At 47.4% G+C, this 24,348-nt stretch overlaps 1 protein-coding gene across 1 annotated transcript in view; it reads left to right on the forward strand.

The window, feature by feature from the left end:
- SREBF2 (sterol regulatory element binding transcription factor 2) overlaps positions 1-24,348 on the forward strand; it is a 63,524-nt gene that overhangs the window by 5,395 nt on the left and 33,781 nt on the right. The window contains exons 2-5 of the mRNA XM_069581683.1: positions 19,000-19,425; positions 20,448-20,629; positions 21,632-21,778; positions 23,169-23,390. Coding sequence (XP_069437784.1) covers positions 19,000-19,425; positions 20,448-20,629; positions 21,632-21,778; positions 23,169-23,390 — 977 coding nt within the window. The remainder of the gene's footprint in view (positions 1-18,999; positions 19,426-20,447; positions 20,630-21,631; positions 21,779-23,168; positions 23,391-24,348) is intronic.

The raw sequence follows: 24,348 nt of genomic DNA on the forward strand, positions 1-24,348 counted from the left end.
GGGTGGCACTGGCTCTTGGACCTCTGCTGGCTCCTCCCGGCGGACAGTTCTGTCTTGGGCAGTGTCCCTGGACACTACCTGGCACTAAAGAGGCACTCTGTAAAGATGTGTCTAATGAGGAGAGGAAAGCACTTCAGGCTCTAGGTGTTGGCTGGGCCCCTAGCCTGTGTGTCCACGTCACTGGGAAGGTTGGAGTGGCCAGCCCGGTGTGGGGGAGGAGGTGAGGAGAGGGGTAGAAACTGATTCCACGTCTCTACAGTGAGTCATGCTTCGGAAAAGCTGCTCAGTGAGGTGGAGCCTCGATCTGCCTCTTACCCCATTTTCAAGGTGTAAGCTCTGCCTTGGCCCTGAGGTATATGTCGCTGGTGCTAGTGTCTGGATTGAAAGCCGCTGTTGCTCTTAGCTTGCTTATTTTCTACGAGTTTTTAGCTCCTGGTCTCATCCAGTTCCATTTCCTGGGATACATCTGGGCTTGCTCACACCTCCGAGCCAGTCTCCCTGGGTTTCTCCTCCTTCCTGGGTCTGTTGGTCTCGCCCTTGACAAACATTGTCCCGCTCACACCCGGGCCTGTGGCCACTGTGCTGAGCGCTGCCTGCCTCTCAGTCTTCTCCGTCATCCTCATACTCAGCCCAGGCTTGGCTTTTTTTTTTTAAGTGAATTTTTGCTTCTATATAGATCTTTTCTTTCCTCAATTTCGTAATTAAAAAAGGAACTTCTTAAGCGACTTTATTCTAGTGCCCCCTGAATATCAAATTGTCTCTCCTGCTGGGTTTGTGTATGAACTTTATGTTAAAGTGCACATGAAACATTATAGCATTTTCACTTATGGGTTACTGTGCATGGAAGCAGTTGACGTGTAATTGTCACGTTATCCAGTGTAATTCATCTGAGGCGGCAAACGCCTGTTCAGGTCCCTGTGGAACATTTTCATCATTTGCAGTTTCATCAGCCTAAGTATTGTTGCCCTGAACACACATGAGCAAATCACTTTGGAGTTAGTCCGTTGGTGTGTGTTCCTCATCAAGGACTCTTCAAGTCAAGAGCTGGGTGATAGCTCTTACACACTGCCAGCTGTAGCCCTTTCATTTAAAAACACTTTTTCAATATGATAAATTACTGTGGTGATTGGAACTTACCACTTGGAAAATATTTTTTAATGATACATTCATAAAGCAAAATAAAAAATATGAAAGGGGTGCTATGGAAAGTCTTGTCCCCAGCCCTGTCATCATCTACTTAGGGTCCACAACCCCCAGGTTATTCATTTTTTCATTTCCTTTACATCCTTCAAAACTTAATGCAGATAGAAGCGAATAGCATGTATGGATTTTCATTTTTGCTCCCCTTTTGATTTTTCACAAATAGCTCGCATGCTCTAAGTTTTGTTTTTCTGCCGATGTTGATGTTAGAGATCTTCCCAGTCTCCTTCACTGCTGCGTGGTTCTCCATTATATAGACGCACTGTAACTCATCTGCCCAGGCCCTTTTTGGTGGACATTTGAGGGTGTTTCCAGGCTTACTATGAAAAATGTGCTGGTTTGAATAGCTGTGTAAATTCATCGTTGCACACATGTGCAGGTATGTGTGCGTGCCCCGTCGTGTCTGACTCTTTGCGACCCTCTGAACTATAGCGCACCAGCTTCCTCTGTCAGTGGGATTCTCCAGGCATGAATCCTGGACTGGGTCACTGGTTCTTCCCCAGGGAATCTTCCCGACCCAGGGATTAAACCCGGATCTCCAGTGTCTCCTGCATTGGTGGGCAGATTCTTTACCACTGAGCCACTTGAGAAACCCATGTGCAGGTATAGGCGCAGGATGAATGGCTAGAGGTGGGGTTGCTGGCTCTAGGTGGGGTGGTGATAGCCACATCACAGATGGTGCCAGAACCAAAAGAGATAAAACGTATGAAAGGAGGGGGCAGGAAGTAATATCCTCTTCTGACTCCTTTGTGGTTTTGATAGGTCCTGTCCAATGCTTTCCACTCTGGAGGGACCAGTTTACTCCCCTGCCACAGTGGAGGAGAGGGCCTGTCCTCCTTAGCTTCCAGCTAGAATCTGAAACTCTGGTCCCTTTATCCTGCCTGTCTCTATGCCAGTTTAGGGCTGATGCCACCCAGCCCCCCACAATGCACAGATAACAGGCTCCTTTGTCCTGGCCTCCTGGTTCCTCATTTGCCTTTCCTGTACTTGAGACCACTAGACAGTCACTGAGCAGCCACGAACTTCCTGAGCAGTCCCTTCGTGTGCTTCTGATGTTCCCTTTGCTTGCTCAGAACCCGAGTGGTTGCGACTCTCTTACTCCTCTGCTCCACTTGGTTTCTTGCAGTGATCCTTCATCGGGTTGGCTTGCTCTCCGTACATTTAGAATTGCTCTAAAAGTACAGCGGTTCCTTATTTTCAGCCCTCCTCTGCCTTGGGGAACTTGATAAATGACTTCTTGTTTTACGTTGTTTCATTGGGGCTCTCTTCTGAGTTCCCTTTTCTTCAGTGTCTTGGTGGCAGCCCTGTCTTCTGCCAAAAGTCTGTGAATCCTCTATCCTTGCGTGAAAGTTGTTTGGGACTCTGTATTCCTATAGTGTTCTTCGTTCTAATTCTCTTATGACTACTTTTCACAAAAATCTGCAGATATTTTAGGAAATGCCCTTTGGTTATGAATAGCTTCACCTCTCACAGTACTTTCCTTTGAACTGTTAAAAGTCAGTGGGGGTGGTTTTTCTGAGCTAGATGGGTGGACTTTCTGTGATTATTTGTTGGGCAGGACCGAAATTTACATGCAATAGCTGTTTCCCATCGTGTGATTCTTCCTAAGACATACACCATCTTTGATGATGAATATGGGACCATTTCATCTTGATCCTACAGATGTACTGTCATTTATCCTGAGGTGCATCGGTGCTCTAGGTAAATGTGACTGTCTTATTCTTTATTAATTATTGACTCTCTCTGCAGTTGCCACTTCTTTTCCATCCTTCATCAGGTTTTGAAATCACACTGTAGGCAGCATCCCCCGTGTGCCCAGCACAGTGTCTGGTTAGCTCTGCAGTCGAGACCCTTTCCATGGGCCTGTGTTGTGCTGGGCTCTGGGTATAGCCCTGGCAGGGTGAGCAAGGTCCCTCCCTGCCTTCACACGATGTGTATGGCCTTTTACCTACACTGTCTTTTGCTTTTAATTCTTTCTCCAGTTGAATGGTATGTTACAGATGAAGACACTGAGGCCCAGATCAGAGCTAGTAAGTTGTAAAATGGTGACCTCAGCCCAACTCCAAAATCCATGTAGTTTTCCTCCCTTGCATGCCAAGTCCCCATCTGATGTAGAGGGCTTCAGAGTTGTGAATACAAGGCGGGTGGTGGGCTGGGGCTGGAGAGACCAGCCTCCTCTGCTCATGTCTCCCTTCAGTCCACATGTGTTTATCAGGAAGGGTCTGCCCTGTGCTGGATGCTTCAAGCGACTTCCCTGGATCCCACAGCACTTCTCTCAGCCTTCTGTCCTGCTGCAGAGGTGCTCTGAGACTTGCCTGAAGCTACAGCACATGCCCGGAAGAGGGCAGGGAGTATAACATTCTCTTCGATTCTTATCTGAGAACGAACAAGGAGCTACAAGTTGCAAGTGGACTCTTAGGACCAAGGGCCCTTTTTTTAGAATACAGTTTTGAAATGTTTATTCTTTCCTTTTGAAAGGGCTTCTGTAGGTGTGGTGGGCTGACACAAAGGAGCAGTCACAGAACAAGGTCAAGTGTTCAATTTCTGGACCACAAGCCTCACGGGTTAAACTTTGTTGACATGATGGAATTTTTTAAAGAATAGCAGGATCCCAGAGCAAGGCCTCAAAGGAAGGCTCTCTGGGGAAACCTCTGTTTAGAAACTGATCCTTAACCATTGAACAGCTTGGAAGCTGGGAAACAGAGCTCTTTCTGCATCTCTCAGGCCTTCGGAATTGCTAATGAACACGTGTCTAAACGTCCCTTATAATGTGGCTTCTGCATCTGTCCCATGGAACTGGTCTGCTGGCTTCAGGGGCTAGACTGGATCAGTGATGAAATTCCGGCTGCTGAACCAGATGTGGAACTGCCTTGTTAAACTGGAGTCTTCTTGGCTCAGGCCCTCATCATCCCATAGCAACTCATGGAAATACTGCTTCTTCCCAAGTATAAACGTTCCCGCGAGGCCTAACACGTTACAAAAGTCGCTCTGATACATTTGTCATCCTGACAGTGCTGGGAGGTACTTGATTTTATTCCTATTTTACAGATGAAGACGTAGAGGCAGATAAAATTATTTGCCCGAGGTTTACTGCGCTGATGAAGTGGCATTAGGAGTGAACTTGGGCCTTCTGACATGAGCTCATACTCTTCCCTACCCTGTGGGAATGAGGTGGGAGATGCCCTGACTCCGGAAGCCTGTCTGGGGACCCCTGTTCTGGTCAGAAGTTGTTTTAAATTTTTTTAATTTAATTTAAGAAATTTATTCATCCCAGTTCTACGTGAGTATCCACTGTGTTCCTAGCTCTGTGCTACATATCTGTGCTCTGTGCTGGGTCCCACACAAGCTAGCACGTCGCTAGACTCAGGTACTAGAGATGAATGAAAAACTCTCGACTTTCAGGGAGCTGACATCTAAGCAGCCAGTCACAATACAGAGCGAAATGCAACAGAGGCCAGAACAGAGGAACAAAGCCCTGAGTTTCTGAGACACTAAGGAAGGGGAGTAGGAAAATCTTCACTGAGACTGGCATTTGAGCTGAGTTGTGAAGGATGAGTGAACAGTATTTTAGAAAGGAGAATTTGGAAAGGCAGGGTGTTGGGAATAATTTGACATGTTTGGGAATATGTGATTCATTGTGGCCAGAACACTGTGTGGGACCGAGGGTCTCAAAGTTTAATGTGCTTAAGAGGCCCACCAGGGTGTACCCCCAAAGACTCCAGTGTGGAAGGTAAGATCTGGGGTAGAGTCCAGGAGGGGCGCCGGCCAGGGGAGCAGGCGCAGTAGTGTCCCAGGCCGAGCAGACAGCCGCTTCGTCAGGCTTGACCACCGTGCTCGGGCGATTTGCAGGCTGTCCTCTTGACAGCTGTGTTTTGCGGGCTTCCTCAAACATAGTTTTGATCAGGTCCCTCTCCTGCTCCCATGTGCTGTCAGTTGGCAGGCTTGGTGATGAGCCAAAGAAGCTGGCTTTGAGTAGCTCAAGTAGAAAAGGAGTTTATTGGCAGGATGGTGTGTGGACTGATCAGAGAAGCAGGAGAGCCAGACCAGGAACACGGGCCAGAGCCAAGGGCAGCTGGGCAGCAGAGTCCTGCTAAGGAGAGGCTGGAGCAGCCTGTTTAGGACCTGCCACCTCGGTGGCCTCTGCTTGTCCCCGCTTCCTAGAGTCATGTTCCTGGTGGGAGCATGCATTCATCAGAGCTGCCTGGCAGGAAACCTTACTGCTGAGACCACCCAGCGTGGGTTCTCCAGAAGGAAAATCAGGGTGCATGGGAGGTTCAGCTGGAAGGACGGCAGACAGCAGAAATGGCAGATGTCCATCGTGCTTTCTGTGCCACACCAGGCAGCTTCAGTGAGGCCTTCACAGCTCAAGTGTAGGCAGCCCCGTCTCTCCACTCTGTTCCATGTGCTCTGCCGAAGCTCCCTCCAGAACATTTCTTTTGCTCATACCGTTCCATTTGTCTGCAGCACCTACCCGTGCCTCTCTCTAAATCACAGACGTCTCTCCGCCCTTCGAGGCCCTGCTCTCCCTGCCTACCAGGCCGAGTCACCCTTCTCTGCCTTCTGGCAGCCCTTCCTCTGGGAGGCACCTGTCTGTTCACCCTTGTCACAGTCTCTGGGTTGGTTGGGTTTCTTCCCTGTGAGGTTGCTGGGTGGGAAGGGAACCGGCACTTTGGAGTCTGTGCTGTATGCGGGTTCCCCGAGCTCCCAGCCCCGCAGTGCACAGTGAACATGCTGGTGGTGATTTGTAGCAGGGGTTAGTAACTTGCTTTGGAGGTATTATTTTTGTCCTTAGTCTGAGGGAGATTTGGGGGTGTGGTAATGATTTGGGGAAGGGTAAGTTGGTGAGTCACTGAGGTCTTTCACTTTTGCCTGAATGACTTTTTTAAAATTAATTTTTCTTGGAGTATAGTTGCCTTACTGAGTGGTTTAAGGACTGGGAAAGGTTGAGATCCCCAGCTTTGGAACTTTGCCTCCCAGGAGGACAGTTAAGTGGAAGGAGTGGCTTTTGCCAGACTTTGTGGACACTCAGTCACCTGGCACTGTGCAGCGCCAGCCCCTGAAACAGGCTTGTGCAGGGGCGTTCCTGAGGGTCTTCCTCTCTGCCTGTTGTTCAGCTTCCAGTCTCTTTGTTGCAGGAGAGTGAGAGAGACACCAGTGAGATGCAGGACACCTGGGATGGCACCCTTTTCCTTCCTGAGCTGGGGGTGTTTGTTCCCATTAGAGAACGAGGCTCTGTCTGGTGACATCCACACAGTAACAGAAGCAAAGCATCTGTCCAGGGTAGTGGCTGAGAACTTAACTCTTCAGTCCCAGCACCGTCACCTGCTGACTGAGTGACGCTGGACAAGTTACTTAACCTCTCTGTGCCTAGTATTCCTTGTGTGTGAAGTGGAGGTGATGAAGGCACCTACCTCAAAGTGTCATGGATGAAGTGATGAAATCCATGTCAAGTGCTTAACGTAATTGCTAACGTGTGGTAAGAGCTCAGGAAATGTGAACAATTGCTATACTATATTATTACTGCTAGCCATTGGCTTGAGTTTTCTCTTAATTGTTGTTCTCCAAATCTATTCTTGATCTGTTTCTAAAAGCATGCATTTCAAAGGAATAAAGAAACAAGATGGACAGCCTTTCCAATGTGGGTGGTCAGCAGTTCTGCTGCCTCTAATGTGGTCTTGTGTAAGACCTGGGTTCCCAGCTAGGACCCAGGGTGGGGCTTTCCCATGGGTGGGGACAGTCGCTGCGAGGTGGGACAGTCCCAGGGGTAGAGGGCTCCTGAGAGGAAGCCCCCCCAGCATGCTTGTTGGGGTGACGTCTGGACCAGGATGGAGCCTTCGCGAACTCACCTGCCTAAGACCCCTCATTGGACTTGGGCTTATTTCTTCCTGTGTAACAACCCCCACCACCATCACCACTTTCAAGCACTCTGTGCCAGACACTGTTCTAAGTGCTGTGCATATATTAACTCATTTGAAAGAGTGCCTAAAGCTGCCTCCCAGAGTGATTTGAATCGTATGCCATGATGAGTGGAAGTTTGCAAGGCGTTAAAAGCAGGCACAGCTGGGTGACACTGCTGATGAAGGTCTTTTCTAGTAAAAAAGAGAAAAGAAAACCACATTTAACCTTTGTCTCTAAATGCTTACACACAAGCATGAGATGAATTGCAGTGAAAAACAACAGAAGCTTTTTAGGAAATGTACTCCAACAGGGTCCTCTTGCACCATGCGCCTTTTATCGTCCCGGCACATGGCACCTGGCCCAGGCAGGTGTTCACACAGGGCTTCTCCACCAGAACACGTGCCTCTTGATGTGCTCACTTTTGTGTCTGGCACGCTGTAGGCTCAGTTAATGTGTGTTGAATGCAGGTCTTAAGGGTTGTATCTTTATTGGTTTGTTCTTTATTTGAAGAAAGAGGGGTGTTCTGGAAAGGAGCATCTTGTCAAGGCAGAAGGTCTTATCTGGAGAAAGGTTTAATACTTTGGGAGGAAAGTATGCTGGCAAAATACAGTCAGGCAAAAATCTCTCTCATTTACTCCCCCATGAGTCAGTTACATGTGTGTCACCCTGGGATGGATCTTCTTTCATTTAACATTGAACTTAGTATTGGGAGTCATGAGATGGGTTACATTAAGTGTCCCCCCTCCACCCACACCCAGATTCCCCGGACTTTATTGTCACTCCAGGTCCATCTTGCATCTTTCTCCCAAGTTGTAAAATCCAAGAAATGTTTGTTTTGTGGGGGGAAATAAAGTGCATGGAAGAGATATGCAGACCTCAATACAGATATAAATTCAGATCTTGTAGCTTGTATGAAGGGCTTGAGCAAATAGTTTAACTCCCCGGAACCTTATTTTCATGACCTGTAAAGTAGAATAGTAATATTAGCATCTGGGTTTGTATGAAGTAGTAAGTAGGTATTAGTGACAGCTATTATTATGTTGTCCACATAGAATCAATAGGAAGTGAATTTAATTTCAGTCATAACCATCTTCTCTGCATTTGAATAAACTGTAAATATGATTTCTAGTTAGAAAATAAGTTTATTAGCTTTGTCACTGAGTTGTTTTTGCTTTTAAACATCAGTAGTGTGACTACTGGCTTTTATTCAAAGGTTAAATTGTGGCTCAGCTGGTAAAGAATCCGCCTGCAATGTGGGAGACCTGATTTGATCCCTGGGTTGGGAAGATCCCCTGGAGAAGGGAAAGGCTACCTACTCCAGTGTTCTGGCCTAGAGAATTCTTTGGACCGTATAGTCCATGGATCACAAAGAGTCGGACACGACTGAGTGACTTTCACTAGTGAAATTTATTTTATTTTATTTTTTTCACTAAGCTACAAATAACCCTTTTTCAAATGTTAGGTTGAAAAAGAAACTATGAAAAAGTCAAAGACATTTTAGTATGTGCTGGTCATATCCCTATATATTAATATATATCCGTTGGAATTTGGATTGTTCCCATATTTATAAGTAGAGAAACTGAGTCTCGGAGAGATCAATTAGTTTCCCAGAGGCAACACAATTACATTATGAGAGTTCCAACCAGCCTTCTGATTTGTCACACAGAAAGCCATCTTTGAATTTAAACTTGGGAATCCCCGTTCTCTTTGGCCTTCCAGGTAATTCTTGGTTTAACTTTTCAACCTCCTGCTTTTCTCTTTTAATATGATTGTTTGCCACGCTCCCTTCACACAACCCCTAAGAGATAGGTGGCGTGTTTCCCAGTTTTCATGCATAACTGGGACTTTCCTTTGGGGACTTCCCTGGCGGTTCCAGTGGTTACGACTCCACATTTCCACTGCAAGACGTACAGTTTCAATCCCTGGTCAGGAAACTAAGCCCTCATGCTGTGTGGCACAGCCAAAAATTAAAAAAAAAAGAACTTCCCTTTAATCAATTTTCAGAAGTCTCTTCCTCTGTTGATGAAGTTACCCTAACTTTCGTTTTAGCTGTTTTGATATTCTCTCAAGTCAGAACTCAGCCCTAAGTCTTTGCTCAGAATGATTCTTAGTGAGCATATGGTGTCTGGGGACTCTGGGCAAGCCAGTAGCCTCCTTATACAAACCAAAGTGAGCAGGGCTGAGCTGCAGGGCTCCCCTTCCTAGAGCATGGCTGGATTGCTGGCTGTAGCTTTTCCTTCTTTAAGAAGGAGAGAGACCAAGTTCATTACCGTGAGCTGCAGACCCCTTCAGGATTTGGTCCTGACCACCTGCCCAGCCTGGTGCCCTCCCGCTGCCCACCATGCAGCTCCAGGCCTCAGAGCTGTGACTTGCAAGATTCCCTGGGCCTAGAATTCACCCGGCATCCTGGTCAGCCTTCATTCCAGCTTCTTGAGGAAGCTGCTCGACCAGCTGGAGTCGGTGATTTTATCACATCCCCTGTGTTGTCCTCGTCTGCTGTGACTGTCGCCGCCAGATCTGTCACCCTTACCAACTCCTTGCAGTCAAGGGGTGTTTTGTCATCTCTGCGCCAGCACACAGTGGGTGTTCAACACATTTAAAACCTTGCATTTATATACCTACTTCACCAAAAGTGGAAGTTTTGTGGAAATTGCAGAAATTTGTCCAGATTTTCCTGGGTAACCCAAATTTCAAAAAATATCTTGTCCCATCATAAGGCGGTGTCCCTTCCACTTTTGGTTCAGAAGGTGTGTTTGCCGTTTTTATAGAGTGCATGAAGGTTGCATGTGAGGGCATCTCAGTGAGTTGATACCAAGTCTTTTAAGTACCAGAGCGCTGAGTGCCTAGAGAGGCCCAGGGAGTGGAAGGTTTTGTCTAGGTGCTTGTGGAGCACGAGATCTAAGGAAAGTATTAAAAAAATATGTCTTACTGGATGTAATATGACAAAACAAACTTTTTAATGTTAGAAGCATACTCTTATACCAGTATATCATCAGTATGTACCGAAGATTTATGAAGATTACTGAGGAAAACAGCAGGATGACAAAGGTGGGTTCAAGGAGAATGCAAGAAACTGATACTCACATAGTAGGAAAGAAGTGAGATTGCAAATTCAGATACATAACCGGCTAATGTCCTGCAGGGCAGTAAAGACAAAGCTTTCAAGGTTATCTTTTTCACCAGACAAGTCATTTGCTATTTGTTTATTTTCTACATGTGAACATCTCATTTACAGAATGTGTGCCTGATGAGTAGTAAAGAGGAAGTCAGACCACTCTGTGTTTCCGGAGAGCATCAGATGACCTTTAGGTAGACAGGTAGAACTTCTAGAGACGCTGTACTTCCCCTGCCCCCCCCCCACCCCCCGCCCCAGCTTATTTTCAAGTTTTGGACAATTTTTTTTTTTTAAACAAATCACAGTTGGGTTCAGGAGTTAAAAGATGGCTAGACCTGAGGTAGAAAAGTGTCCTTGGTGAAAGAAATTGTAGGTCATTTTGAAATGGAATTGTGCAATTAAAAGGAAGAAGGCTGTAACAAGCAGAAAGGGTGAGGCAGGTGATTGCATTCGGAGAAAGAGCCCCTCCTCCTCTCCCAAAGGCTTGTGCTGACAAGGAAGGGAGTAGATACTTTTCCAAGGTGGATGAAGAGCTAAAGTGGGTGGGAAGTGAAATCCCTTGGAGTCGGAGGGAGCCATTGGTGGGAAGCTATGAAGGTCCTGTTTGAGAAGTTTGATTTGCTTTGAAAGATTGTTGGCCCAACAAGATACTCAAGACTGCAGTTGAAATCAAGGCAAGAGGAGCGAAGAGATAACCCTGTGATACTGTGGAAGGTGACCTGCCAGGAATTCATAGCAAACTCACTGTAGAGGAAAGAAGAAAAGAGCAACTGAAGGTGGTGCCGCAGGTCACTGTCTTTCGATTGGAACTCAGGAGCTGGCTCAGGTTCTGTTGGCCCAGAGACAATGGCACCGGTCAGCTGAGCCGGGTCCTCTGGGGCTGCCCCTGCCTGGGCAGGTGGCGAGAGAGCCAGGGCAGACCAGAGGCCCTCCGAGAACGACTTGGTTTCCCTTTGTCTTTTCTTTTCTCTCTTAATTTTTCAATGTATTATTTTATTACATAAGACTTGATATATGCAGAGGAATGTGACACATTTGTGTGTGTGATGAAACACAAGCATTTGAGAACCTCCACCTCCCCGCCTAGTTTTCCTCTGTGGTTTCTTTGTCAGTAAAGAGTTCACTCATCCCTCGCTTAAAATGTAGGATACCTGAGTCACCCGCTTGTCATCCTGTGTCATTTGGCATCTCTTCCAGCCTCCCTCTCCCCAGGACTGTGACCCAGGATTCCCCTGAAGTACATGATTCTACCCCTGTGCTCTGAGCTTCTTAGCAAATGAATGTGCCTCCCAGTGTTTGAGTGGATTGATTTTTTTTTTTTTTTTTAGTTGAGAGATCTCTAGAATAATTTTATCTGTAGAGCTGCCATAGCATATAATTTCAAAGAATATCTTGAGGATATTTCATTTCTTGAGGGCTTAATTTCAAGAAATTTCATAAGTGGTCACATTTTCTATGGAAATATTGACTCCAAGTCACTAGATTTGGAGGGTACTTGTTGTCAGATCATACATTTACACAAAATAATAGTGTACAAATAAAACAAACCTTATTAATGTCTCTAACAGTCCTAATATTCCCTTGGGAGGGGTAGGGGGCTCATTCTGCTAGTTGTCATCTCTCAGTTATTCTAGTTTAAACTCTAAGTTCTTCCCAATTCAGTCTCTCTTCTTTTCCCACCTCCCTTTGAGTCTTCTTAAATGCTGCATCAAGGAGAGTTCTGTGGTATATGACCCAAATCCTTAGAGACTCTAGTCTTGAATTCTTAGTGGGTTTTGCCCTGGGTGACTTGTCTCTTCTGATTCCTGGACTGGTATTTGTTGAGGTGCAACTGGACCTGCCTTGCTTTCTGAATTGTCTTTCAGGGTCTGATTGTCGGCCCCTGCCGTAGATAGAGCACACTTAGGCTTCCTTATCACACGTTCAAGCCATTGCCACACATCTCTGAAACACAGGGGAATTTTGGCATTCTCCAGAAAACAGAAGATCTTCAGATTTACCTTGTGCAAATGCTGTCTTTCCAGTGCACATTTGATAAGACACCATGGATACACGAGGCTCTTAGAGAAATGCCCTCCCCTATTGCTGTGCCTATAGAATACACGCATGCATCCGTCTCCTGATGTTATCAGATTATCTGATAACTGTGTGTGCTCAGCCTCTTAATCATGTCTGACTCTTCGCAGCCCCATGGACTGTAGCCTGCCAGGCTCCTCTTCCCATGGAATTTTCCAGGCAAGAATATTGGAGTGTTGCCATTTCTTACTCCAGGGTGGATCAATTGTTAAGGTGGCAGTTTGCCGGTTGTTGCTGTCCCTCTGTTCCTTCTGGTCGTGTTTGCACTTCAGGGCTCCTATGTTGAGGGGAGTGGTCGACAGCCCAGCTCCTTTACTGCTCCTCCAGGTGACCTGGATGGGGATGACGGATGTTTCAGGTCCTGAGAAAGCAGGGGTGATCACAAAAGGCAAAATGGTGGGCAAATGGAAAGTCACCTTACCACTAACCCTCAGGTTCCATATGGATCTACATTGGATTTTTTTTTTTTTTCAGATTCTTTAATTAGAAAAACAATCCTAGGAGGGGAGACAGGTTCATCAGCTTGAAAGCGGGATATGTTTTGGGGATTAGGTTTTGTGTTTACCTCCCTCTCCCCCACTGGATATGGTCTTTTCTCGTTCCACACACATCACACACCATGCTTCTGTGTTCTCAAGTTTGTTGCGCAGGTCTAATGCAAAAGATGAACAAAAGTAAGTTAAGAAGGTTTAGGTCAGTATCCTTATGATGTTGGGAATGAGAAAGAGAAACCAAGTAATTTTACTACACAGGATTAAAATTGCTCTGCTGTAATGCAACGTGCGTGTTACTAGAAAGTGCTGCACTGCGCAGAATTACACAGTGAAACCACAGAGCTTGTGGGGAAAGTGGGGTTAGGCTCTCAACACTCAGAATCTTCGTAGGAGACCAGAAAATACAGAGAGAAAAATAAATCGGCATTCTGAAAAAAAAAGATAGGGAGGTACAAACTACCATGTATAAAATAAATGAACTACAAGGATATATTTATTTATTGTACAGCACAGGAACAATAGCCAGTGTTTTATAATAACCTTGAATAGAGTATATTTAATTTATAAAGATTTTGAATCACTGTGTTGTAAAACTGAAACTAACATTTTGTTAATCGACTATAGCCCAGTAAAAAAAATTTTAATTTAAATGCTAAAAATAAATAACTAAGATGGCAACCCCTAAAACAGTTTTACAGATGTTAAGCGGCTCAGAAATACAGCACTCTACCTTGAAATAGACCCGAGGTTTGCTTGTGGAAGTGGGTGTTGGAAAGTTATAGCTCATGAGTTACTGTGAAGTGATGGGAGAAGGGCTATCTGAAGTCCAGTGGAAATTCTGACCCCAGATGTGGACGGTTATAGCTCATGATACATGCAAATGACGAAGCTGGTAGATGTTTGAGGTGTGTGCATTTTTTGCTTTCCTGTGTGGCTTATTTCAGCTGGGTGTGGTTTTATGCATTTTTTAGTGTTTCTTTAATGCTTAAGTAAACACAAAATTTATGCCCAAATTATTCCCTAATATATCCAGTTCATTGGAAAAAAATCTGAATTTTCCAAAAATAAAGTCAAAGCAAAACTATCAGAAACCACTACGTATAACATGTACTAGTGAATACTAAGTGCCTGGCACTGTGCTGTAGATTCTATGTGAGTTATCTCTGAACAACATGATGAGCTCAGTATACTTGTTAGCCACATTCCATAGGTGAGACGACTGTGACTCAGAGAGGTAAAATTTAGCCCAGGTTACAGGGCTAGGACAAGGTGACTCTCATGACTGTGCCATTCTCTTTCCTGAGCAAAAACAAACCAACAAAGTGGGGCAAATACTTAAGGAAAAGCAAAATCCATAACATATAAAAGTTTTTCAAATCAGTAAAAGGAGACAAATAGCCCAGTAGAACAAAGGTCAAGAGCAGGCACTTTGCAAAGAAGGAATACAAATGGCCAGTGAAATGGGGGGAATGACGTTTAGCCTCATTTAATACTCATTCATGTCAATCAGAACAATTAGATGTTTTTTTCCCTTATCAAATGGACAGAAATAAACGTGGGAAAACACTGGCAGGAATATAGATTGTTATAACGTTTCTGAAGTATATATAGAATACCTGTCTGTTGACCCAGCCGTCTAATTTCTAGAACTTTATCCTAAGAAAATAAATAATCAGGTAAGTGGGGAAAGATCCTTGTTCAAGATTTTTGTAAGAGTTGTTCATCATGCCAAAAAGAGGAAAGCATTCATTTATCATCACCAAGTGATGAACCAAGTGGTTAAATCCTGGTACATTAATACAATGCCGAACAGCACAGCACAATGCAACATGAATGTCGGGCTCTCAGAAAGGATGGTATTCTGTCCATAATGGTTGACAGTACATACTCTTCGTGTTTTATTAAGTGAAAGAAACAGGGACAAAATAGCATCTCCCCAGTGTGATCCCGTTTGTGTAAAACCATCCCATGTGTGTGCATGCTTGTGTTTGCAAGGAAACCTCGAATGGGAAGAAGTCTGGAAAGATACACACCAAACCACTGATGGCGGATGTCTCTGGGTGATGGAATTGCTGGATGATTTTCTTTTTCATTTAATTTTTTTCTAAATTTTTCTGTAGTGAATATGTTATTTTTATGGTTTAAAAAAGATAATTATTTTAAAACATTGTCTAGGGACTTCCGTGGCAGCCCAGGGGTTAAGACGTCGCCCTCTGGTGCAGGGGGTGCAGGTTCGACTCCTGGTCAGAGAGCTATCCCACATACCTCATGGCCAAAAGACCAAAACAAAAAGCAGAAGCAACATTGTAACAAATTCAATAAAGACTTTAAAAATTGTCCACATCTAAAAAAACATCTTTAAGAAAACATTGTCTAACCCAAGATCCATAATAAGTACAAAATATAAGAATAAATGACCTTTGTAAAACAGTTCTAGCACCTAACAGGGCTCAGTAACAAACACCCACAGAAAGGATTTTTGACCAGCTGTAGTATTGGAAACGATATTACCCCATTTGGAGTTTCAGATTCTTTATTTCTGACCGAAATTAATCTGATTAGATTTCAGGTTACCTCATTCTCAGGGCTTCCCTGGTGGCTCAGAGGTTAAAGCGTCTGCCTGGAATGTGGGAGACCTGGCTTCGATCCCTGGGTCGGGAAGATCCCCTGGAGAAGGAAATGGCAACCCACTCCAGTACTCTTGCCTGGAGAATCCCATGGAGGGAGGAGCCTAGTAGGCTACAGTCCATGGGGTCTCGAAGAGTCGGACAGGACTGAGCGACTTCACTTTCACTTTCATTCTCAGGTAGATGCCACTGGACAGAGCCAAACACAGTGGCTTATGTTACCTCCAGGTCCCAGGCCCCGTAAAGTATACGTGAACTTGGGATCTCTTTGGATGAAACCTGGGACTGTCACGCACAGGTGACAGCCAGAGCCTCTAATTTTGGTTATGTGGTCAGAACCCACATGTAGTTTCTCGGGGCCCAGCTTACTTTATCAGGCAACTTGAATCTTAGTTTATGAAGCAGCTAAACACAAGAGGGTAGCTTGGTGGGGAACTGACAGGAGCACCCCTCCACCCCACCCAGTGAGCTGGGCTTTGCAGGCCTCAGGCGATGGCCCAGCTCCAAGGATGCCTGTCCTCCATGTCTCGCCCAGCTGCATTTTTGAAGTTCCATAAAAATACCCAGACTTCCCCATGGCTCAGTGAGAAAGAATCCACCTGCCAATGCAGGAGACATGGATTTGCTCCCTGGCCTGGGAAGATCCCACTAAGCCCATGAGCCACAGCTACTGGGCCTGTGCTCCGCAACAAGAGAAGCCACAGCTGTGAGAAGCCCACGCACTGCCACTAGGGAAAAGCGTGCACAGCAAAGAAGACCCAGCACGGCCAAAAAGAAAGACAATTATTTAAACAGAAAACAACAACCTGCCTTCTCTTAGGCCTCCCTTTTCCAGGTTTCATGGCTCTCTGCAGGCACAGGAGCCTGCATGACCACGGCACATGAGTGATGGGAACAGGGAAGCGCTGGGAGATGCGGGGCGCTCCCAGGGAGTACCCTGAGATACAGACAGATCTGCGCCTGCGCGGCCTCCCCTCTGTCACTGCAGCCAGCTGGGTCCGGGGAGGCCCGGCGGGCCTGCTGCAGCAGTGCCTCCCAGAGCCTCTTCTTACTTCTTCCTTCAAGGGCTCAGTCTCCACAGCCCCTCTGTGCCCCTCAGCCCAGTGCCTGTCTGCCTGGCTGGAGATACCTCTGCTAGAGCTCATCATGTGTGGGTTGAAAAGGATTTTCTTTTTTTTTTTTTTAATTTAAGCAGTCACATTCCATCTGCCTAACACACCCTGCTTTGTGAGCTAAGCTGTGTGGCCTCTGCACGTGACTTTTCCCCAGCCAGCCCAAGTGTCCCCCCACAAAAGTTTCTGGAGAGCACTCGACAAGGCAAGTGGAGCCAAGCACCCGTGTGCTAGGGCTTCAGAGGCCCCAGTGCCAGGGATCTTTGTAAGGGTCAGCCTCTCACCAAGCACTTCGCATACATTATCTTATTAATCCTCACCACAAACCACGTCTTCTTGTGGCAGCCTCTTGTGAGGAAACAGGCATGTGGAAAGAAGTGACTTGCCCATGTTCACACAGAGGATTAGATTGGAGATCCACTTGGTGCCAAACCTGTGCCCGTCTGCCCTCCAGCCTCTTTTTACCCTCCTTCCCTTTCCATGGATTAGGGCAGTTAGTGGGGGAGTAAGAGTCTTATGGCTTACAAAGTAGTCCTCTGTGTTGATTCCCTAGTGGGAAGATATTACGGGAAGGCTCAACAAATTATTAGGTTTCTCTTAATCACTTTCTTAAAGCATTTTAAAGAAATTGTGCTTGGAACGTGTCAGCACTGAATTGTTTTGCTTAAATTTTGTGCTAATTTGAGGATATTTCTCAATAATCATGTATGACAAATTGGAATTAGTTGGTACAAGTTACAGTTATCTGTGGCATTCTGCCCACTCCTCCCTCCCACAGGTGACGGGCTGAGTGGGGACGGAGCTGAATGCCAAGGTGTTGGTAAATAACGCCACTGTGTAGTCATTTAATCTTGTGAGGTGCTGTTTTTCCAGCAGGTTGAACTGACTGAACACAAAAGCGTGCTGAACTGCTAGGTCACTCTAGAAACCCCTGGGTAGCTTTCTACTTGCCTAACGTAAGACTCTTCATAGCCCAGATTCACACACACACGACGAGCACACGCACACACACACAGTTAGAGACCTGGGAAGGACGTGCTGGTGGAGATTTGGAGAATGATTAGAGATAGTGCTTAGGGGCTTTGGTTTGTTTTTCTTTCTTTGTGTGACCAGATCAGAGCATCCTGCCACCTTGAGGGTTTGAGAGGAGGGTACCACAGTTTAGGAACAAGGAGTAGCTTCTTGGGAATATATTGGAAAGGAAAAGGGAGAGGATGTGGACCGGGTGGAGGATTGTAGATCGGAAGATACCTGGGACACAGCTGAGGCCCCAGACTCGCAGTGGGAAGCAGCCCTATGTGGAGGGAAGGAGTCATGAGAGGTGAGCTGTTGGTCGTGGATTTTAAGTTCGGTTTGGGTAAACCTTTGGGAGGATGAACCAGGGGAAGAGGCCCTGGAAGCAGGCTTTTGGCCCTCAGGGCTGGGAATTTAGGGTCCCAGGTACTTAAGAGCACGATCTAGAAGAACGGCATGGTCTCCAGTGGACACATGCCCTCAGCCCCACGGACTCCTTGCCCATAGGAAAGGGGCACAGCTAGAGGAGTCGAGGGCCCAGGTTGTTCTGCCCTGACCTTCTGACGGTGCAGTGGAAGAACTTGAAGGTGGGAGGCCAAGAACTGGTTCTCATCCTTGCTGTGCCCTGATGCGCTGTGTGACCTTGGCCGAGTGATTTCCCTGTTCTCAACCTCTCGTAACATCTTTCCTTCAGGGCCATCACCTTCATCATCCTTATGGGTTCCATTGCCCAGGATGGAGGGAAGGCCCAGAGCTAGCCTGTGGTGAGGAGAGTCAGGGTCTGGCCAACTCCTGCTCTGCCGTGGGGAGCAATGCTGGCCAGGACTGGAGGTGGCCTCACAGTGCCAGGCTGCTGAGCCCCGAAGACTTAAGGCAGCGACTCCCCCAACTGTAAAATGGGGCCAGCAGCCCCCTCCAAAGGCAGCACACACTCAGCACAGAGGCGGCTCCTATTAGACCTGATGGAGACAATGAGGAAAGCAGGCAGGGCGGGCCTGGAGGTGGTGAGGAGGGAGAACAGGAGCCACGTGAAGTCCTGTCCCGCTCACCCATGGTCAGCCATGCTGGCCTCGTTGAGTCCCCGCACGCGAAAGAGGCCACCTGTCTCTGCCCTGGTCTTGGGAAAGCTGTTGGATTTCCTCATGCCTCAGTTGCTGCTGCTCAGCTGCTAAGTCATGTCCCCGTCTCCGTGACCCCGCGGACTGCAGCACGCCAGGCCTCCCTGTTCCTCCCTATCTCCCGGAGATTGCCCAAGTTCTCCTGCCTCAGGTTCTTAAGCAAATTTAAAAGTTAATCAATATCTTGTTCATTTATGATGCTAAATACTTTTCAAGTTTATTTCCTATTTTTAGATCCAAAGCTACACCACAAACAAGTACAACCAAGATGTTTTATCTCACATTTACCTACTAAACTAGACGTTTTGGACGGCAGTAAAATTCCCCCTCTCCGTGTGTTCACAGAGATGCTGCAGTTCGTCAGCAATCAAGTGGGCGAGTTCCCTGACTTGTTCTCAGAGCCGCTCTGCGGCTCCTTCCCCGGCGGTGGCAGTGGCAATGGCAGCGGCAGCGGCGGCGGCAGCGGCAGCGGAGCCGGGAGTGGGGACCCCTCCGGGCAGCGGCCCTTCAGCCAGGTCCCGCTGCCGGCCTTCTCCCCCTCGGCCACCTCCTCGCAGGCTGCGACCCTCCAGGTCAAGGCGCCCGCTGCGTCGGGTCCCACCCCGCCAAGGGCGGCCCCAGTTCTGCAGCCCCGCCCCCAGCCGCAGCCCCCGCCCCCTGCCCCGCTGCCGCCGCAGACCGTCATGATCACCTCGACCTTCAGCACCGCTCCGCAGACGAGGATCATCCAGCAGCCCGTCATCTACCAGAATGCAGCTACCAGCTTTCAAGGTGACTTGAGAACTCATGCCATAGCCTTTAGTGGGTTCAAAAGTTTTCAGGCCAGTCTGCAGATAACTGCGGAGGCAGATAGAGAAGCGTTCTGTCTTCCCTGGGGATGACGGAATCTTAGTGACCTAGCCTGGTCTGAATGAGGTTTTGGTTAACTGAGCCTGGTGGTGCAGGATCAGGTTCCTGCTCTTCAGGTACCTTAATGTCTATTGGGCCTACTTCAGGGATTCGTGGTCACAGACTCCTGACAGGCACAGTAGGCTCAGGGCTATCCTGAGAACTAGAGGTGGAGGCTTGTATGAAGTGGGTCTTGAAACTTAACCCAGGCCCCAGGAGGATCACAGCTCCTGTAGGTTGAGAACCCAGCATCCAGCCAACATCTGAGCGTCTACCACCGAGAGGAGCACACCTTTGACGTGGGCCTTTGACCCTGTCTCCTGAAGTGGCGGGCCTTGGAGTGGGCCCTTAGCCGTGTGCAGAGTAAACCAGCAACTTTCTGCGCTGTGCAGTGTCCCAGCCCCTTTTCTTGGGTGGGATTTCTCTCTGACCCTGTGGGGAGCCCAGGGTGTGATTAGTCCTGCTGTACTAATTTATTTCACAGGCTCTGCCAGCTCTTCAGCAGGCTTCAGGGGTTTCAGGGCTGGGGAAAGGCGACAGGGCAAAAAGCCAAAACAGTCATCCCAAAGTACACTTTCCGTCATTTCCTGGGAGCCAGTGAAGCCCCAGGAATTGGTTCTGACATCTGTTAACTCGCTCACTGGGGACAGCCATATGCTGTTTAGCTCCCCTCACCTCCACTCCAGCACCTGGAGTAATGAAGTAGCTTCTACTCATTCGCTCAGAAATTAAGGCAGCCCTCACAGGATCTCTTGTCCACTTGACCAGCTTGTGGACGGCTCTCCACATCCTGTCCAGAAGCAGGCAGGGAGCTGGGGTCCTTCCGAGGCACTCAGTTACAACGCAGCTGCAGTGACAGAATGCATTCCTCGTCCATGTGACTTTTCTTCTCCTCTCTTCCCAAGTCCTTCAGCCTCAAGTCCAGAGCCTAGTGACCTCCTCCCAGGTGCAGCCAGTTGCCATCCAGCAGCAGGTGCAGACGGTGCAGGCCCAGCGGGTGCTGACGCAGACGGCCAATGGCACGCTGCAGACCCTGGCCCCGGCTACAGTGCAGACAGTGGCTGCACCCCAGGTGCAGCAGGTCCCGGTAGGTGGCTGGCAGGAGTTCCGGGAGGCCTTGGTAGGGGCTCTCGGCCAGTCTGTGATGGAGCATGGGGTCTACATACCAAGCAGGGCCAGCAGGGTTTGAGGGAGCCACTGGACCTTACGAGGCACCCATGAGACCCAGTAGAGATGACCTCTGTAGGTGGACACTGGCACTCCTATAAACTCAGTAAATGCTGGTGTAGTAACTTATTTGCACATGTAATGGGTATAAAACTGAAAACAGATGTGCTAAAATGTTTCTAAGACATGCATCACAGTGGACTGTATTTCTAATGAAGTAATTTATCTTGAAAAATCCAGGTTTACCATTTTTGCTTCTCAGACATGTACCTGGCATTCCTCAGTTTGTCCATAATCAGATCTCTCTCCCCTCCACAGTCCCTCCGCGTCATGCCATCTCCACGCTAGCTAGGCTCCTGGCACTGCTCGCATTGAAGCCTTTCAACCTTCTATCCCAAGACCCTCTTTGTTGTTGTCGGTTAGTCGCTGAGTTGTAGCCGCTTCTTGCGAACCCCATGGACCGTGGCCTGCCAGCCTCCTCTGTCCATGGGATTTCCCAGGCAAGAAAACTGGAATGGGTTGCTATTTCTTTCTCAGGGGTATCTTCCTGACCCAGGGATCTAGCCACCTCTTCTGCATGGCAGGCAGATCCTTTACCACTGAGCCACTCCAGAAGCGAAGCCCCAAACCCTCTTTAGCTATGCTCTTTCTCCCCGTCAACCCAGTAGTCAAGTTACATTCTCAGTTTTATGAAAATTTTATCATTCTTGTCTGGAGGGTCTTTGCAGCAAGAAGTAACACAAAAGAGAAAAATAGCACTGCCAGGACTTCCCTGGTGGCCCAGTGGTTAGGACTTTACCCATCCACTGCAAGGGGTGTCGGTTCCATCCCTGGTCTGAGAACTTAAGGCCTCATACGCTGGATGGTGCAGCCAAAAAGAGGGAAGAAGAGAAATACAGTGCTAGCTTCGTTTTCCATGCAGGTCCTGGTGCAGCCTCAGATCATCAAGACCGACTCGCTTGTCCTGACCACACTGAAGACAGATGGCAGCCCCGTGATGGCCGCAGTCCAGAACCCCGCCCTCACCGCCCTCACCACCCCCATCCAGACAGCCGCCCTGCAGGTTCCGGTAAGAGCTGGGCTCCCTCTTTCCTGGGGGTATTAGGCCTCAGCGATGTTAACAAAGCCTCCAGACCCTGCATAGATGCAGAAACTCTATAGAATGTGTCAGTCAAATTGCACAGTCATCCCTTTTTAGTTTTTTTTCCCCCTTGAGAAGTACCAGCACCTAGTGTTATGTGGGAGTCCTAGGGTTTATGAGGAGCAAGGGAGGGACCGCAGAGGAGCTGCAGGTCCACATGGGACCATCCGCCTCTTAGGTCCTGCCGATGGGGGTTTAGCTTCTGAAGGACCCTAGGCAGGGAAGGGCTTCAAGGTGGGTCATGCAAGGTCCCTTACTTAAGGTGTAGGGTCTTGGTCACTGTCCGCATCTTGTGGCCGGAGAGTCTGACAGAGAAAAGTGATCAGAAGTCAAAAGTAAGCATTATTCATAAAAGCCGAAAACCAGAATCAACCCAGCTATCCATCCAAAAAGAACTATTGATACAGCTACATGGCTGGCCTTCAGAAATAGTATGCTGAGCAAAAAATCACAAAGAATTCATGCTGATGTTTCCAGGGTATGAAGTTTAAGAAGACAGTGATAGGGGTCAGAGCAGTGATTACAAAGACGGGGAAGGGGCGTGTGGGAACTTTCTCGGGAAACAGAAAGGGTCTGTGTCTTCATCAGGGTTATTTTATGCTGGTTACACACACTGTGTTACATACATCACAATTCCATTAAGTTGTACAGTTGAAATGTGTACTTTTGATTGTGAATTATTTCTTGATGACTCATGCATTTGAGAAGCGTTTTATCTGCTCATTGGCCATTTGGATATTGAGGCCATTTGTTGAAGAAAATAAAACTAAAATTAGTGAAAATAGAAACCAAGAGAAAGAAAAGCAGATCTGAGGGGAAAACAGGGGGATGCCTCCATAGTTGGTGTGTTTATTTATTAAAATGGCTCTGATTGTCACTTCTGCCCTTGAGGTTTTTGATGGTCAAACTGTATAAGGAAATCCAGTAAGTTAATTCTCCGTCATGTGAGAGGAAAAGTGTGTCACACACAGGAGAAAGTTTTGTGGTTGGTGCAGCATTGTACGCGAGCTCAGAGGCGGCTGACGGGTTGACAGCAAAGCAGAAAGTAGACATTCTCTGTCATCCTTACACCAAAGGTTGGCGTTGACCCACACTGATGCTGTTGTGGCACAGGCTAACCAGCAGTGACTCTGAAAGGGCACAGTGCCCAAAACACCGTGGCTCCCAGGGCTTCCAGACTTGATGATCCCAAGCAGGGCATCAGACCACACCAAGCATGTTCAGGTGATGCCACATGGCCAGGGCCAGCGGGTTCGTGTCCTGAGGTTGCTTTCCTCACGCTAACCAGGCCATCATTCTGCCCTTGTGTCTGTTCTAGACCCTGGTGGGCAGCAATGGGACCATTCTGACCACGATGCCTGTGATGATGGGACAGGAGAAGGTCCCCATTAAGCAGGTCCCTGGGGGAGTCAAGCAGCTCGAGCCTCCCAAGGAAGGAGAAAGGCGGACGACACACAACATCATCGAGAAGCGGTATCGCTCCTCCATCAACGACAAAATCATTGAGTTGAAGGACCTGGTCATGGGGACTGATGCCAAGGTGGGTGTCAAGCAGAATTTTGTCTCATGCCCCGTCGTCTCCCCTCTGTCTGTCTTTGCTCTGGGAATTTAGGGAAGACCCAGGCCCAAGCAAGTGAATGCAAGAATAGTTAAAGGTGCTTTCTTATTAAAGCATCTTGGTGTTTTGAAATTCTATAAAGTGTTAGCTGTTGGGAGTTGGCCAGGCAGTAGCTTGCCTGGACCTTTGACTCTGCTCTGCAATGATGGCTACTCACCGCTCCCCCCACAACCACCATGTCACAGGCCCCTGCTGCTCACTGATGGCCAAGTACAGGACCACGTGCACCTCTTAGTCAGCCGATGGCATTTTTGGCAAATGTTTAATCATATTCAGGGATGGCTAGCAATATTTTAACCTTTTAGGGAGGAGATAAAATGTAGATTGGGTCTTTGACCAAGAACAAATAAGAAGAAATTTATTTTTCATGTATTTCTGGTATTTCAATTAATGTATCTTTTGGCTTTGCCATGTAGATTTTTAAATCTATTATCTGTTTATCTTTACCTCTGTTTTCAAAGAAAATACAGTTTTCTTGGTAGCCCTCAAACCTGAAAGGTACTGATACACCTTTATTTAAGATAACCATCCAACAGTGCTCTGGTTTTTTGTCGCTTATTTTCCTTAAAGTTTGTTTTGGTGCTAGGGTTATTACAAGAAGTAGGAATAACAGCTCATATTTAGTGCTGCTGTGTGCCAGGCCAGAGGCTAAGCTCTTTACACATATTATCTCTTTTAACCCTCATGGCAAGCCTATGACTCATATATTGTCATTATCCCTATTTCACAGAGGAGGAAAAGTGAGGTTCAGAGATGCTGAGTAACTTGTCCTGCGTTACACAGCTAGTTAGTGGAAGAATCAGGATCTGAACCCAGCAAGGACCTCCCACTCTAGAACCTGAGCTCTGGGCCTCTGCTGCCCTCACTGTGCAGGCTGGTC

This window comes from Ovis canadensis, chromosome 3, assembly GCF_042477335.2.
Source record: "Ovis canadensis isolate MfBH-ARS-UI-01 breed Bighorn chromosome 3, ARS-UI_OviCan_v2, whole genome shotgun sequence".
Lineage (NCBI taxonomy): Eukaryota > Metazoa > Chordata > Mammalia > Artiodactyla > Bovidae > Ovis > Ovis canadensis.